The 15,121-nt window shown below is 38.8% G+C and overlaps 1 protein-coding gene across 2 annotated transcripts in view; it reads right to left on the bottom strand.

The window, feature by feature from the left end:
* dhx15 (DEAH (Asp-Glu-Ala-His) box helicase 15) overlaps positions 1-7,225 on the bottom strand; it is a 32,543-nt gene extending 25,318 nt beyond the window's left edge. The window contains exons 1-3 of one of the 2 annotated variants that reach the window (XM_017472346.3): positions 7,015-7,225; positions 3,671-4,034; positions 229-422 (exon numbers count right to left, since the gene is read on the bottom strand). In XM_017472346.3, coding sequence (XP_017327835.2) covers positions 229-422; positions 3,671-4,034; positions 7,015-7,022 — 566 coding nt within the window. In that variant the 5' untranslated portion in view covers positions 7,023-7,225. The other variant, XM_017472345.2, reaches the window with a different exon arrangement.
* Between the last annotated feature and the right edge of the window lie 7,896 nt (positions 7,226-15,121).

The following is a 15,121-nucleotide window of genomic DNA, read 5'->3' as shown; positions in this document are numbered from 1 at the left end:
CGCTGCAGAAATACACCGGAGCTTAACATTTTTGTACATGGTTAAATTCTGTTGTTTGTGCATATATGATGCTTTAAAAGGGAAAAAGTCATGAAGTTTTATACAGGCCTCAGAACGAAGACACAGAATATCAGTACACGTCAAAAATCCATGTGGGACATATTCTACATGTGCTCCAATAAGCTGCCAATGTTCATTCCTGTTCGGGCTTTTCATTTATAGACTCACTTGAGGATGGTTTTTGCCGAGCTGCAGTCCTCGAATCTGATAGAGTAGCCAACTTCCTGTCCCAGCATGACATCCATCTCATCTGCCACTCGCTGTGCCACACTCATGGCTGCCACTCTGCGGGGCTGGGTACAGGCTACTCCACGCTTAGGTCCCGGCAGGGAGCGCACCATATCCACACACCACTGAGGGATCTATAGGGACAATACACACTCAACGTTACACAGACTATACACGTGCAGTTAATAATCATTAGTTCATCTCTGCAGTATACACTGCAGTATACAGTGTTCTATCAGTCCAGGGACCTGTAAAACTTATGCTATGTATTATGTAAAAAAATAACAATAAAGCTAATTTCCTGTCAGTTTATGGCAGTCACAGTTACCACAGATTAGTAAAGAAAAAAATAATATTATATATATAAAATAAATATATTCCATTCTTTCCAGAGCATCTCAAAGAACAGCTGAGCTACAGAATTAGGGAATAAATCCTTCTCTAAACACTGATAAAAATAAATGATTGGAGTTGAGGTTATAACAGAGCTGTGCAAGTATTTCTGGAGGCCTGATTTATAAAGTTAACATAAATATAATATTAGGCCGTAACCAACAGATCACTCAGCCCATAACAGCAGCCTAAATGATGGTTCTGCTTATTAGCATGAGCAGAAATGATGCAGATAAAGCAATGTTTTTCAATCCTAAACAGAACGTCAGCACTCATTAATGTGGTGCCTTTGCTTTTTTTTAGAAACTTGCTGCAGGGTGCTAATCACTTTCTTTGTGAATACAGGTCTTCGCTTGACAACTCTCTGACTCATCAAGGCGGCTGTTTATCGTTTGCAGTAACAGCTTTAACCTTTCATTTTTGAGAGAGAAGAAAATTTGCAAACAAAGTTTTTTCCACTACTACCAAAAACAATTCATTTGAAAATTCAATTCACCCTGTACTATATTGAAAACACATTATTTGATGTCTTTCGTGAATTTAATTTATTTTTGAAAATATATACTCATTGCAAATCTGATCATTTCTCACTCATTTCAATCAACTGCTGTTGCCAAGCTGCCTCTCCATGGATGATTCAGCGACCTTGATAAGTCATGTGCTTGATCATCAACACACTCCAAAAAAAGTTGGGACAGTTGGTTGTTTACCACCATGTGACATCACCTTTTCTTTTAAGAACACTTATTAAGCGTTTGGGTGCTGAGTGAAGATACCAGTTGGTTAAATTTAGCAAGTGGAGTTTTCCCTCATTCATCCATTATGCATTTCTTCAGCTGCACAACTGTGTGGAGCCTTTGTTGCTTTAATTTGTGCTTCATAATGCACCACACATTCTCAAACAGAGACTGGTCAGGACTGCAGGCAGGCCATGCTAGCACACACAAAATGTGTACATATCTTTCTGCATGAATGGTGCCCTCACAGATGTGAAAGTTACCCATGCCATGCGCACTGACACACCCCCATAACATGACAGACGCTGGCTTTTGGACCTGACGCTGATAACAGCTTGGATGTTCCTTTTCCTCTTTGGCCCGGAGAATACGACGACTGTTTTGTACAAAAACTATTTGACATGTTGACTCGTCGGACCACAAAACACGATTCCACTGTGCTACTGTCCATCTCAGATGAGACCGAAACCAGAGAAGTCGGCGGCGCTTCTGGACAGCGTTGATGTATGACTTCTGCTTTGCATAGTAAAGCCTTAACTTGGCAGCAAATGATGTTGACAGACAAAGGTTTACCAAAGTATTCTCGAGCCCACGTCAAGAAATCCATTACAGACTCATGACGGTTTGTAAGACAGTGATGTCTGAGGGATCGGAGATCACACGCATTCAGAAGTGCTTATCGGCCTTGCCCTTTACGCACCGAGATTTGACCGGATTCCTTGAATCTTTTAATTATATTGTGCACTGTAGAAGGTGAAATGCCACAAATCCTTCCGATTTATCTTTGGGGAATGTTGTTCTCAAACTGTTGGATTATTCTGACTCATCAGTTAGCAGATTGGAGAGCTTCGAAACATCCTTGCTCTTGAAGGACTAGGCCTTTTTTGGAGGCTCCTTATATACTATGATTAGACGATTGCCTCACCTGTTTCACATCACCTTCTTATTTCAACTTGTCACATCACTATTAGTCCTAAATTGCCCCGTCCCAACTTTTTTGGAACATGTTGTATGCATCAATTTCAAAATGAACAGTTACATTAAAAAAAAAAAAAAAAAAACTGTGCAGTTGAGTTGATTAGATAAAACATTAAATACCTTGTCTTTATATGCTTTTTGTTTAAATACAAGTCAAAGTACATTTACAAATCACTGCTCTCTGTTTTTATTATTAGCATTTTCCATACTGTCCCAACTTTTTCAGAATTGGGGTTGTATGTAGATAACTTAATCATTCACATGTAGCTCATTTGCTAAAATTACTCCATTACCTAGCCTTGATTCAGGCTGTGTTTGTCTGTGATAGAGAATGAGGATGCTATCATATTTAAGCTATACCGCATATCATCGCACGAGGCCAGCATGACTGTCCGATACTGCTTTTACACAACAGTTCCTTAAACAAGAAATTAAAAATGTCAGTTAAGCAGTATTGACAGTATATGGTCAAATATTTAGTTTATTTTTGCTCAGCCAACAGAAATAGTTCTGACAGCCAGCCAGTAGTAAGTGAAGCAACGTTTAAGAGTAACAAACTATTGCTAGAATTGGAATTTCAGACAAGCAGATTAATACAGTGAAATGTACCAGAGAAAGAAAGATGTGCGTGTGCATGTGACCTCTGCTAAACCGGCTAACTCACGTTATCCTCTTGAAATACCTCTGCTAATCAGGTGGTTCGATTTGATCTTCCGATGCATCACTATCGGACTCGGGCTCAAATTGATAAGGTAAAATCAACGACATTATTACTGAGCTCAAATTCAGATACGGTAATGGACGTTTCCTTGCCGACACGTGATGTAAGCGGTAGACTAATCACAACAGACTGGGACATCTGACCAATCAGAGCGGAGTAGGTTTCTGAAAGGAGGAGTTTAGAGTGAACGGATCCTTGAGTGAATCGTTTGACACTGAGAAAAAGAGGTAATGCTGCAATGTAAATTATGAGAAAATTAAAGTGCTTTTTCACCTTGGATGCATGTAAACCCAATGTACGAGACCTCTAAAGCAAAATTAGGCACTTTTAATATAGCATAATAGAAGCACTTTAATAGTTTATTATAACTGAAGAGCAACAGAGAGGATATGAGCTACCTGATAGTCATGACTTAATGTACAAGTCATAATGTATAGACTGAAGCACAATTACTAGGCAAGGGCTAGAAGCAAGGGCTTCAGATTTAAAGTCAAGTCTTATGGTTCCATTCACAGCCACATTTATATATTTGTATCCCTGCAGTCTAACAAACCTGTGTGGTCTTGCCGGAGCCGGTCTCGCCCACCAGCACAAAGCTTTGATGGCGTGTAAGGATCTCATGGAAGCGCTCTTTGTACTCCCAGACAGGAAGCTGCAGACGCTTCTTGAGGATCTCATAGTAGCGTGGCGTGTGGGGTAGGTTGGTGAATGGGTTGATCTGCTGATGGATGGCTGTCTGCTTCAGAGGAAGCATCCCTCCTCCAGACACAGCGCTCAGATTAAGGGCAGAGTTGGGAGCTTTGCCGTCCCGATCTCGCTCTCTGTCTCGGTCACGCTCCCTGTCTCTGTCCCGATCTCTGTCACGATCCCGGTCCCGGTCCTTCGACCTTTCGTCTCGATCTCTGTCACGATCTTTTCTGTAGGGGATTGAAGGGAGGATTCGAAATTAAAATAGTACCTCCTTACACAGATATACTATTAATAAATATAAAATTGGCTTTGCATTTCAATCAGCAATGACATGTAACAGAGTTAAATTTAACCTACTCACTCCTGTGTGATTCATTACTACACCACCACACAGTCTCAGTGCACGGATTTTTTGAATAATTCATCATCTGTAAATTTACAGCATTCAGTAAACATCACTGAATAATCTGCATCATTTCAAAGGGACCATACAAAATACACAAAACTGTGCCGCTGAGACTTGCAGTTTGCCCTCTTTCATTTTATACTACAGTGGCCGGAAAATGAGATGTACATTTACAGCTTTTTTTTTTTTTTTTTTTTTTGATAAACCTGTGTTATGTTTGCAATAGTTTGATATCCATGATAGCAGAGTATTTTTGTGAAATTTTTTAAATAAAAAAATTAAACAATAAAGACATTTTTTTTTACAGCCTTCTTTGCTCATATTTACCAAGGGTGCCAATATTAGTGGAGGGCACTGTATATACAACATTAATAGGAACATTTCAGTTGCTCATTTCCCCACAAAGAGCTAACTGTCTCTGGTGCACGCATGTCCCTGGAGTAGATCCACAGTGTGTCAGTGGACCACCACTTAGCAGATATTATTTATGAGGTGGATTGTTCATATGATAGCAGTAACACTGGCATGATTGTCGACGTGTTGATGTAATTCCCACTAAAACAGCAAGAAAGAGAGTGTTACATAGTGACTCCTCCCCCTTTTTAAATAACCAATAATGTTTAGCCCAGGCTAAGCCATACTTGACAGTTAGTACCATGGATTTATATATTTTTTTTATATTGTTGGGGGCGGGACACTTCAGACTCTAGAAAGCATTTGATTGGACAGAAAATCAGAGGAGAAGCTGACATGCAGAATGATGTCATCAAAACTGTTGATCCATATCGGTGGTAGCATGAGACTGTACATTTTCAATGCATACATCTTCTAAACACGGATTGTGTCACTGTTTTAGCTTAAAGATAACCTTAACCATAACATTCATACTAGAAGCCCCAAAACTTCCATTTGGATTTCAAGAGGACTGTAAGACGCACTGCAAATTAATTAATTTATTTTTCAATCAGCTGTAATTTGATATGCACTAGAAGAGAGCTGACAAACTGTTTAATGTAACAATGTGCTACGGTCAGTAAATGACAAATAAATCAATAAATCAGCTGTAATTTGTAATACAGGTGCATCTCAAAATATCTGGGCTTCCATAACACCTCAGCAGTGCCAAACTTCTGATTGCCTCCACGCCACGCCGCATTCATGCAGTAATTCGTACAAAAGGAGCACAAGTATCAAGTGCATAAATGAACATACTATTCTGCATTATACATTCTTTATTCTAATATTTTGAGATAATGGACCTTTTATTTCCATGAGCTGTAAGTTGTACTCATCATGATTAAAACAACAACAACAAAAAAAGGACTGAAATTTCACTTTATGTGTAATGAATCTAGAATATATGAAAGTATATCACTTTTTGAATTAAATTACGGGGGGGGGGGGGGGGGTAACTTTCCCACTATATGCTAATTTCTTGAGCTGAACCTGTACACTAGAAGAGAGCAGACTACAGTCAGTAACTTAACTCCTACAGCAGTCATGCAGTTCGAGCTATATACAGTAGGTGTACCTGATAAACTGGCAACCGAATAAAAAAAGCTTTATGAACCACAATGACCGCACACTGTTTACATTTCCCCTGTTAACCTCCGCCGCTGAGGTCACTTAATAAAGCACATAATACTGCGAAGTGTAAAGGGTATTAATTGTGCAGCTCATGTCAACAATCCTGCATACTGGACTCCACTGACTTTCCTCCACTGCCGCAGTTACTAGCAAACTAACTACTCAGTCTTAGCACATTCACACTTGGTGGGCGAAATACAATACTTAATAGTGGTGGCTGCTATTTTCCATACAAAATTGCTACATATAGATATATACAGATAGGTAGTTGGTTCGATAGTTAGTTACCTAGATGAAAATAGCAATATTAACGGTTCCTATCTAGCTAGGTCTTTCAGGAACACCTGGTGACCGTAAACATGAACACGTTAGCTAGCTCAGTGTTATTACTATACGAGCCCTAAGCAGTTGCACTGAATTGTGCTGACATGAAATTGAATGGCTGTATTAGCTATAAAGCTAACGAGAAAGCTAAATATTTTACAAACATACACACACACACACATATACATATATATACACATATACATATATACATATATAGCTAAAGGCTCCAGGGAATGAAAATAAGCGGCTAGCAAGAGCTCGGCTAGCATAACTAGCTCGCATGATGGGCGTCTGAATAACAAATGATCCCTCAATACCTACATAAAACATGTAATAATTGCTTCTAAGCTCAGTGCAATGTATTATATATTCAAAGAGGCGTCCATTTGGGCTCCAGCTTGCGGCGCTTTGCTAATCATGAGCGCTAAGAGCAGTCAGGGCGAAGACCCACGTGTTCTGGCGGCATTGGGCCAAGCATACAAAATTACCTAACCAGACGGAGTCGTCTTCATCTTTAAAAGCAGGAAATATATATGCGGAGGTTCGGAAATGGGATTAACTATAGTGAAATTCCGGTTTAATTGGACTCCTCGGCAGCTACATGGGCTGACTAGCCCGACACAAAGAGCCTGTTTGGCCGGGCCGGACACCACGCAGCCGACAACAAATATTCAGTCTCACCACACTGCATTAAACCTACCCGTCTGATGATCTCTTTTTACTCGACGAATAATCATCGCCTAAATCCAAACGATGTCGTTTAGACATTTTGTAAAACAAATGTTAGCAATTAAAAAAAGAAAAAGCGATCGTGGTCGATTATTCCAAACAAACCCCTTCAGTGCTCAGCACTGTTAAACGACAAGATGGCGACCGGAAGCACTTACCTCATCATTCTTATGTCTGAGAATGAGATAGAGGGAAATATTCGAAAGGAAAAGATGAACCGTTGTGGATTAAAAAAACAGCCAAGTGACAACACTGACTATTGCTGGAAATGTTGCATGAGTTTATTCGGCGACAGAGAGCTTTGTTGGATTAAGAGCGTAAGTTAGGGCAGCTCTGTTCCTTGTACCGAGAGAGGATGTTGTATCTTTAGCGCCAAATTCCAGATGCAGTTTCCACATCGAGCGCTAGGGCGCTCTAGCTCTAGTGAGTGAAATTCAACATGTTTGACTTAGAAGTGTTTCGGTAAAAAGTTCTGTTTAATTGAACATATCAGATTACCACAATGGGGGGTGGGGGGGCAGAGGACTGTGTCGAGATTACACTATACGTTATTGTGCCCTGCTGGGAAAAAAAACAATAGAAACCATCACAGAAATTATAATTGTTTCCACTACAAATACCATTACAGACCATCAGCTAGCCATTAAAACCATTACCATCACCATTACTGGTGCTTAATGGTATGGACTAGATATAACATGCCACGAATAGAAGGCAGAAACCCGCAAGAGACCATTAGTTTCCATTAAAACAAATACAATTCCCATCATAACCATTAAAACTATTACACATCCTGTGACGGTTTCTGTTGGGGGCTTTTCCGGTGCTGATGTGATTTATTTTACAAAAAGTCCTAAGCACAAGCCGATTAGAATAACCTAATTATAGGTGTGTTTTTCAAGTTAGATCACTTATACTTTGACTGACTACTCGCTCTTAAAAACTTTAACTTATTCCAAATGGCATGTTTTTGGTTGTCTGTATCAGGTTGTATAGTATTCCTGAGCACTTTCACCTTCCCCACTGTTTCCCACACCTCAGTATCTGATACCCACCCAATAATATTTTGTCTGTGTCTGTGTGGGTTTCCTCTTACCTCCAAAAAAAAAAAAAATACATGTCAGCAGGTGGACTTTAAACAATCCATTATCGTTCCTGTCCCAAAGAAACTCCAATATGCCTCAATAACTATCGGCCAGTAGCCCTGACCTCAGTTGTGATAAAGTGCTTTGAAAAGCTGGTCAGAGACTTCATCACTTCTTCATTCCCTGACACCTTGGACCCATTACAATTCACATACCATCACAATCAATCTACTGATGATGCCATCACACACCTCCTACACACAGCCCTAAGCCATCTGAACACCAGGAAGGGAAATTATGTTTAAATGTGGTTTGTTGACTACAGCTCAGCATTTAACACTATAATTCCCTCCAAACTCACCACCAAGTTGGAGGACCTGCTAGGGACCCAGCTATTTTCATGTCATAGACAGTCTTAAAAAGCGTTTCACTGCATGTTGTATCGTGCATAGTAGTGTGTGTGCGACCAAGAACATTTGAATTTGAATTTGACTAGCTATGCTAAAAAGTTTCTAGGTATGAATGAGTGTGAATGCACATGGTGCTTTGGGATGGACTGGTGTCCCATCCAGGGTGCAGACCTGCTTCACACCCAGTGTCCTCAAGATTGGCTCTGGATCCTCCATGACCCTGATCAAGATAAACTGGTTACTGAAGATGAATATAAATGAATAAAAATGGGAAAAAAAATTCATAACTGATGGATCTGGTAAATGCTTTCCTTTCCTAATAATTGTTTGATGGTAATGAGTTTGTCTGCTAGCTCGTATCATAACTAGAGTTCAAGCACCTTCCACCCATCACTCCCGTCCCAGCATGACCCAACCCTGTTACTTCCTCCAGGTTTACTTCAGGGAAACACTGAGCCCTCATATTTAGTTATGGCTCTGTGTATATGAGGGTGCTGTGGTCTGTTTGTAGTATTAATGATCACTTACTGCAGTCCACATACACTTTGTATGTGTAAAAGTGTTTATTTCTAACTATGACAACTCACTCCACACCTTGTGTTTAGGTGTGTGTATGTGCATTATATCGCTGTTGTGATTTTTGCACTTGTTCGTCTCGCGGCACTGTATCACCATCATCTCCTTTAACAGCTCAGTTATTTTCTGCCTGTACATGTACACCACCTTGGATAAAAGTATCTCTACCTGAAAAAACACATCTAAAAAAACTCAGGCTTCATAAGCACACATGATACATATATTATATTTATATTACTTTTTGATATTGTTAATAATTGATTAATTAATTCTGATTGGTCAGAAGGTGTTGATTTATTTTTTTCTAACAGCACAATAGTTAACAGTTGTGGGGAAGAATCTCCAGTGTGAGTTCTTGGTAATAGTCAGAGGTAAGGCTGTAAAGTTTTCCAGTACAGAAGAATCTTCAGGATTGTCCCTTTTTTTTCTGGGGGGGGGGGGGGGGGGGGCAGTTCAAGCTGCATTCTTGTCTTATTAAATTCAAGAGAGAGAAAAAAAGAGGGGCTGTTTAGGAAGCAATGGTTTATTACTGCTATAATGTAAGAGATAACAGGAACAAACTTGTTTTATGGACATTTCACAACATTAAACATACACTATATGGCCAAAAGTATGTGGACACTTGACCATCACACCTATACGTGGTTTTTCCTCAAACTGTTGCAACAAAGTTGGAAGCACACAGCTGTATAGGATGTCTTTGTATGTTGTGGCATTACAATTAAGGGGTCCAAACCTGTTCCAGGATGATACTGCTCCTTTGTACATATCAAGGTCCATGAAGACATGGTTTGCCAAGGTTGGAGTAGAAGAACTCGAGTATCCTGCACAGAGCTCTGACCTCAAGCCCACTGAACACTTTTGCGATGAACTGGAACACCAACTGCACCCCAAGCCACAGGGTGTCCTAAGCCAATTTGGTGTCCTAGGCAAGATTTTGCCAAGGATTTACAGGGGTGGGATTCAAATATTTCAAAAGTGCATTTGAAGAAGAACAGGTGTATATGGTTGCTACAATATATTAATAAAAATTCTGCTGCTGGTAAAACAATATACAATAACAGCACTTAAGCCACATTATAGCCTAAACATAAATAGCAAGAGTAATTACACCTAGCATTCATGCACAAAACATGTATACAGTGAGCACTTCTCTAGCATGCTGTTTGCTATAATACATATAAGAAAAGAAAAGAAAGGAAAAGCATTGTAATTTACTTTTACTTGCAGGGATAACATTGGATAACTAGCCTAGCGAAGAGGTCAATAAAATGTAGGCCTATGCCTGGTTTCTTGAGCCAGACAGTGGATGGTTCCTTCAGCAGCACACTTGAAAGAAAACGTATATTTCGCAAATTTATTTATGTTATAGGTTAGGTTATTCCCCAAACAACACCTGAATAGTCTTTCCAACATTCCGTATCGGGAGGTTCACTATTCACACACACATCCTTGGTGAGCTTAATGAATTTAAAGTAAAAGTAACTGACATCAACACTAGCAAGCTATTTAAATTAGAAAATGTTACTAGTATTGTCCAAAGTAAGCTAGCTAGTAGTAACATTGATCCAACGGTAACTACTACGATGTACCGGGCTGGGATGATGCTGAGGGCAACAGAAAATATAAGTATGTAGTTATGTTTTTGTGGGGGCTTTTCACTTTTTTGTAATATATTGAATGAATAGTATTAAAATAGTATTAGCAACAACAACAAAAATCACTCACTCATTTGGGCGCCCATTGTAGATGGACAGCACCCCTTAGCATTTGCCTATTCCGCCTATGCCATGGGCCGGCCCTGCCAAGCCACCTCATGCAACATCAGTGCCCGACCTCACTAATGCTCTTGCGGCTGGTCCTGTATTAGTCCTGACATGACAGGTACTGCACTCAAATGAAACATAATCAATCTGTATTTTGTGCATTGACAGAACCCAGCAATCTCTTGAAATCACAAAGAAATTTTGGGAAAATAAATGCTATTATATGCTTTAGCAGAATAAACCATGTCCTTTAAATCTACACAAGTCCTTTCCCAGTTCTGTTATAATATTAGGATGAATCAGCGAATACAGAAGACAGTCATTGCCATTGACACAGGTAATTATGCCACCTGGGCATTTCTAACAAGCCACATAACAGCAGCTGGCTCATTGCTTGTAACTAGCGGCTAATGATAATGGGGACGATGAAGTTAATAGTAAGACAAAGCCTTCGCAATGCTCTCAATATCCAAGGCTAATCTAAAATACTGTTTTTTTCTCTACTCTCACTTTCACAGGTAATTAAGTAATAGTTCAGTTGTGTGTGAAATAAGCCTGGCAGCCAGCACCTACACACACACACACACACACACACACACGCACGCACGCACGCACATACACATGCATGCTCGCACACTCACACACACACACACACACACACACACACACACACACACACACACACACACACACACACACAAACAAACCTCAGGAAGCAGAGAATTGTAGCTTGTGACCAGTAACCTTGGTTTCTTTACCTCAACTAAATCTATTCACGACAAAACTGGAGTCACAGATCTGAGTCACAGAGTAATTTAGAGGGTCAGTATGGGTGTTGGTGCAATAATCTTCAGTGTTCTTTTAATAAAAAGCATTTTTCAGTTAATTTTGTTCAGTTTTAAAATGCTGAAACCATGTAAAGTTTAAATAAAAACCGTTGGACTTGTTATTGAAATATGTATCTTCATTAGTGATGTTGTTATATGTTATTTCTTTTAATGGTCTTGAAAACAAGTGCATTCAGCACTGGAAAAAAGTCCCCAAAGTAATTCCTTTAGTATACTGGTGACACATTTAAAATACTGTATTGTGTATGTAATGTTGAAAGTATGTTGTACAAAGTATTATAGCTGAGTAATAAAGTATACTGTTATTCACTACAAAGTGTGCATTTTTTTAGTATTAGAAATAAGCCAAAAGTATAACGGAGCATATACTATTATTGCAAAAATATTATATTCATGGTATATTGCTAGTATGTTTGGAAGACACTTAAAATAAATTTGCAATGTACATTTAACACAATTAAGGTACACTTTAATTTCACTAATTAAGCATGTAATTAGTCCCTACACAGGCATATAATTAAAGTGTACTAAGTATACTTGAAGTTGTTCCACTTTAGCACACAAAAGTAATTCAAATTGTGCTTTACTACAATTCAATTACAACTAAAATATACTTAGTACAAAATTAGTTGTTCCAAAATAGCAAAGTTCAAGTTAACTAATCATTAACACACTCAAAGTATACTGATCATTAGTCTGGCTGCAAGTACACTGTAGTATACCGAAATTTCATATACTAAGCATATTTATTTTTCACCAGGGATTACACAGAGAAGACCAGGAGAAACTGGATTCTAAAACTTGAAACACTGGCGCTAACCTTGTACTGCATACCTTGATCGATCCATTCAACATGAGTGTGGAACCAAATAAAATTCCGCTGTTGAATTAAAGATTCAAAGTTTATGACCAGTTACCTAGTTGGTTGATAGCCAGCTAGCTAACTTACATCTCACAAAAATGTAGCTTGCTACAAGGCTTAACAAGAGAGACAACAAGTGAAATTGTCAGCACTAGGAATTTCAGATTTTTTTAATATATTGTGAGTATTTTTACTGGCACCCTGTCCAGAGTGTACCCCGCCTTGTGCCCGATGCTCCCTGGCATAGGCTCCAGGCTCTCCTGCGACCCTGAAAAGGAGTAAGCGTTTGAAGATGGATGGATGGATGGATAATGTGAATCATTTGACCATACATAAAGAAATAGATCTGCATTTTGGGAAGAGATGATGCCTGAGTATTTCTCCAACAGCATTTAAATATTGCCATGACATTATATAAGAAAGACCTAAACGCACAATAATCCAACTTTGACACATTTTCAGCATAGACATTTCAAACCAGAGCACTTAAAGTATTTCACATCTAATTCAGTACATAATATACAAAAAGACACATGTATAACCAAATAGCTATAGTAAACTTCCCAAAACTCATACATAACAATACCATGTTTCAATTCATGAGGATACTACAACAATGGATATATTTCATAACATTAAGTGGTACATGTGTGAATGTGTGAACTACACATGGAGTTTAACAGGAGCATGTAAACTATCTAAGAAAATATAAGGTGAAGATGTGAGCCTCTAAGAACTCAGCAGACAGCAAAGGCCCATAAGATTTATGATGTATCCAGCAACCATGGACCCATACACCACCTCAGATCTCAGTTTAGAAACAAATCAAATGGACAATAAATTAAGGCATAAAACTCAATGTTCTAAATGCTTCTTCATAAGGTCTCTTTGGGAACATTTTCCATGTGGGCAGCGCAACAAACAATAACTGGATCCAGTAAACAATCTAAGAAAGAATATGAGAAGTCGACATCAATTATGTGTGTGGCCAGGGTCAAGCTGACTGGATTGGAGTGATCAGTCATGTAACTCCATTATTTAAACAGTAAGTCATGCTTGAAACACTAGATACTGGCATATTGAAAATTTATACTGCATTAAACTGTATTTCAGACACTACCAGTCATGTCTGGACAGACTAGATTGAGTGTATGGTTTTCATTGTCTTAAAGGCAGTTTGATAAAGATATAGATAGAGATTAGTTTCTAAGACAAATGTAAATAATTCAATTCATCTATGTTAGACTTATTTAGGAATCAAAATGTATTTTATAAATGTAAGTTATATGAAACTGAGGAGAAGCAGTCAACAAGTGTCAGCCTATTTGGAAACGTTCCTCAAGTGGGTGGTTGAGGAGATTCCGAGAGTGGGCAAAGCTTCCTCAGGAATACTATTATGAATTTAAAATATTGATTTGTTTAACACTTTTCTTGCTCACGGCAAAATTTCATGTCTTACTGTATAGTGTATGCTGTATATAGTGTATAATGGAAATAGCAAAAAAAAAAAAAAAATACTCCTAAAAAACAAGCATCAATGAGCAGATGTATCTAAACAATCTGGTAGTATCATTGACTAGGCAGATGCAGGTTAGCTTTGAGTTCCATTTGTCCTTTGCTTCTATTATTGAGCATCATGCAGGATAAGCACTTTACCCTGGTTAGGGTTGCTGTGGATCCGCAGTTTATTCCTAGAGCACTGAGCATGTGGTGGGAATACACCCTTCAATGGCAGCATGTCACACACATTTGCACACATATTCACACGTGTTTGGGGAGTGGGAGGAAACCAAAGAACCCAGAGGGAACCAATAAGGACACATGGGAGTCTCCGAAACGACAGTAACCCAAGCTCAGAATTGAACTGAGTACCCTGTGTGCTGGCAATGCTATCCACTGCACTACCATCTAAATCGGAGGTGGAAAAAAGAATGAAGTGTGTATCTGGAGCAGTGCATGTCATTTGGCAGCTTTAATAACTGATATGAGATAAACCCGAATAAAGAGTGCAAGTTTGGTGTACAGTTTAATAAAAATACATGTGCAGTTGTGGGAATGTCTTGGGTGATATACAACTACATAAATGACATCACATGCAAAGTACACAGTGGAATCAATATAAAATTTAGAAAAATTTATTATGTGCTAATTACATGTTAATTGTTCTCTATAGTCATTTTATTCACCATATATCTTTAAAAGATCAACTAAAACTTGCCATATGAGCAATAATATAATTCATGTGTTATTTATAACACCAATTAAAGGTGGTTAGATGTGTGTAGAAACACTGCCTGAAATACAGCATGAATGCAAATTATACAACAAATACATATATGGTAAAATGATCATTTTCAAGAAGCTAAATTGTATAAAACCCTTTTGCTTTTTACTAGCAAAATAAGAGCCCATGTTTGATTCAACTCTAATTAGTGTGAGCTCACATTTGGCCATAATGTCTATTAACCGCACATACATACACACACATATCTCATGAGACACCTGACACAGATCGAGTGGCCTCATTTTCCTCTTAGCTCTAGTGGCACCCCCTCAAACTCAATCATCTCACACTAAGGGAAGAGCACCAGTGCCTGTCAGTCAGGGATGCTGTTGGTTCATTGAGTCCCGAACAGTGTGTTGGACTCAGCGTAGCTGCACAGCTGCACTGTATCAAAGGCCTAGCATTACCAAAAATATGTAAGCAATTAACCACTT

The sequence above is a fragment of the Ictalurus punctatus genome, chromosome 7, assembly GCF_001660625.3.
Source record: "Ictalurus punctatus breed USDA103 chromosome 7, Coco_2.0, whole genome shotgun sequence".
NCBI classification, from domain to species: domain Eukaryota; kingdom Metazoa; phylum Chordata; class Actinopteri; order Siluriformes; family Ictaluridae; genus Ictalurus; species Ictalurus punctatus.
Note: the sequence above shows the minus strand (reverse complement) of the source record. Positions and strands in the feature narration are given on the sequence as shown.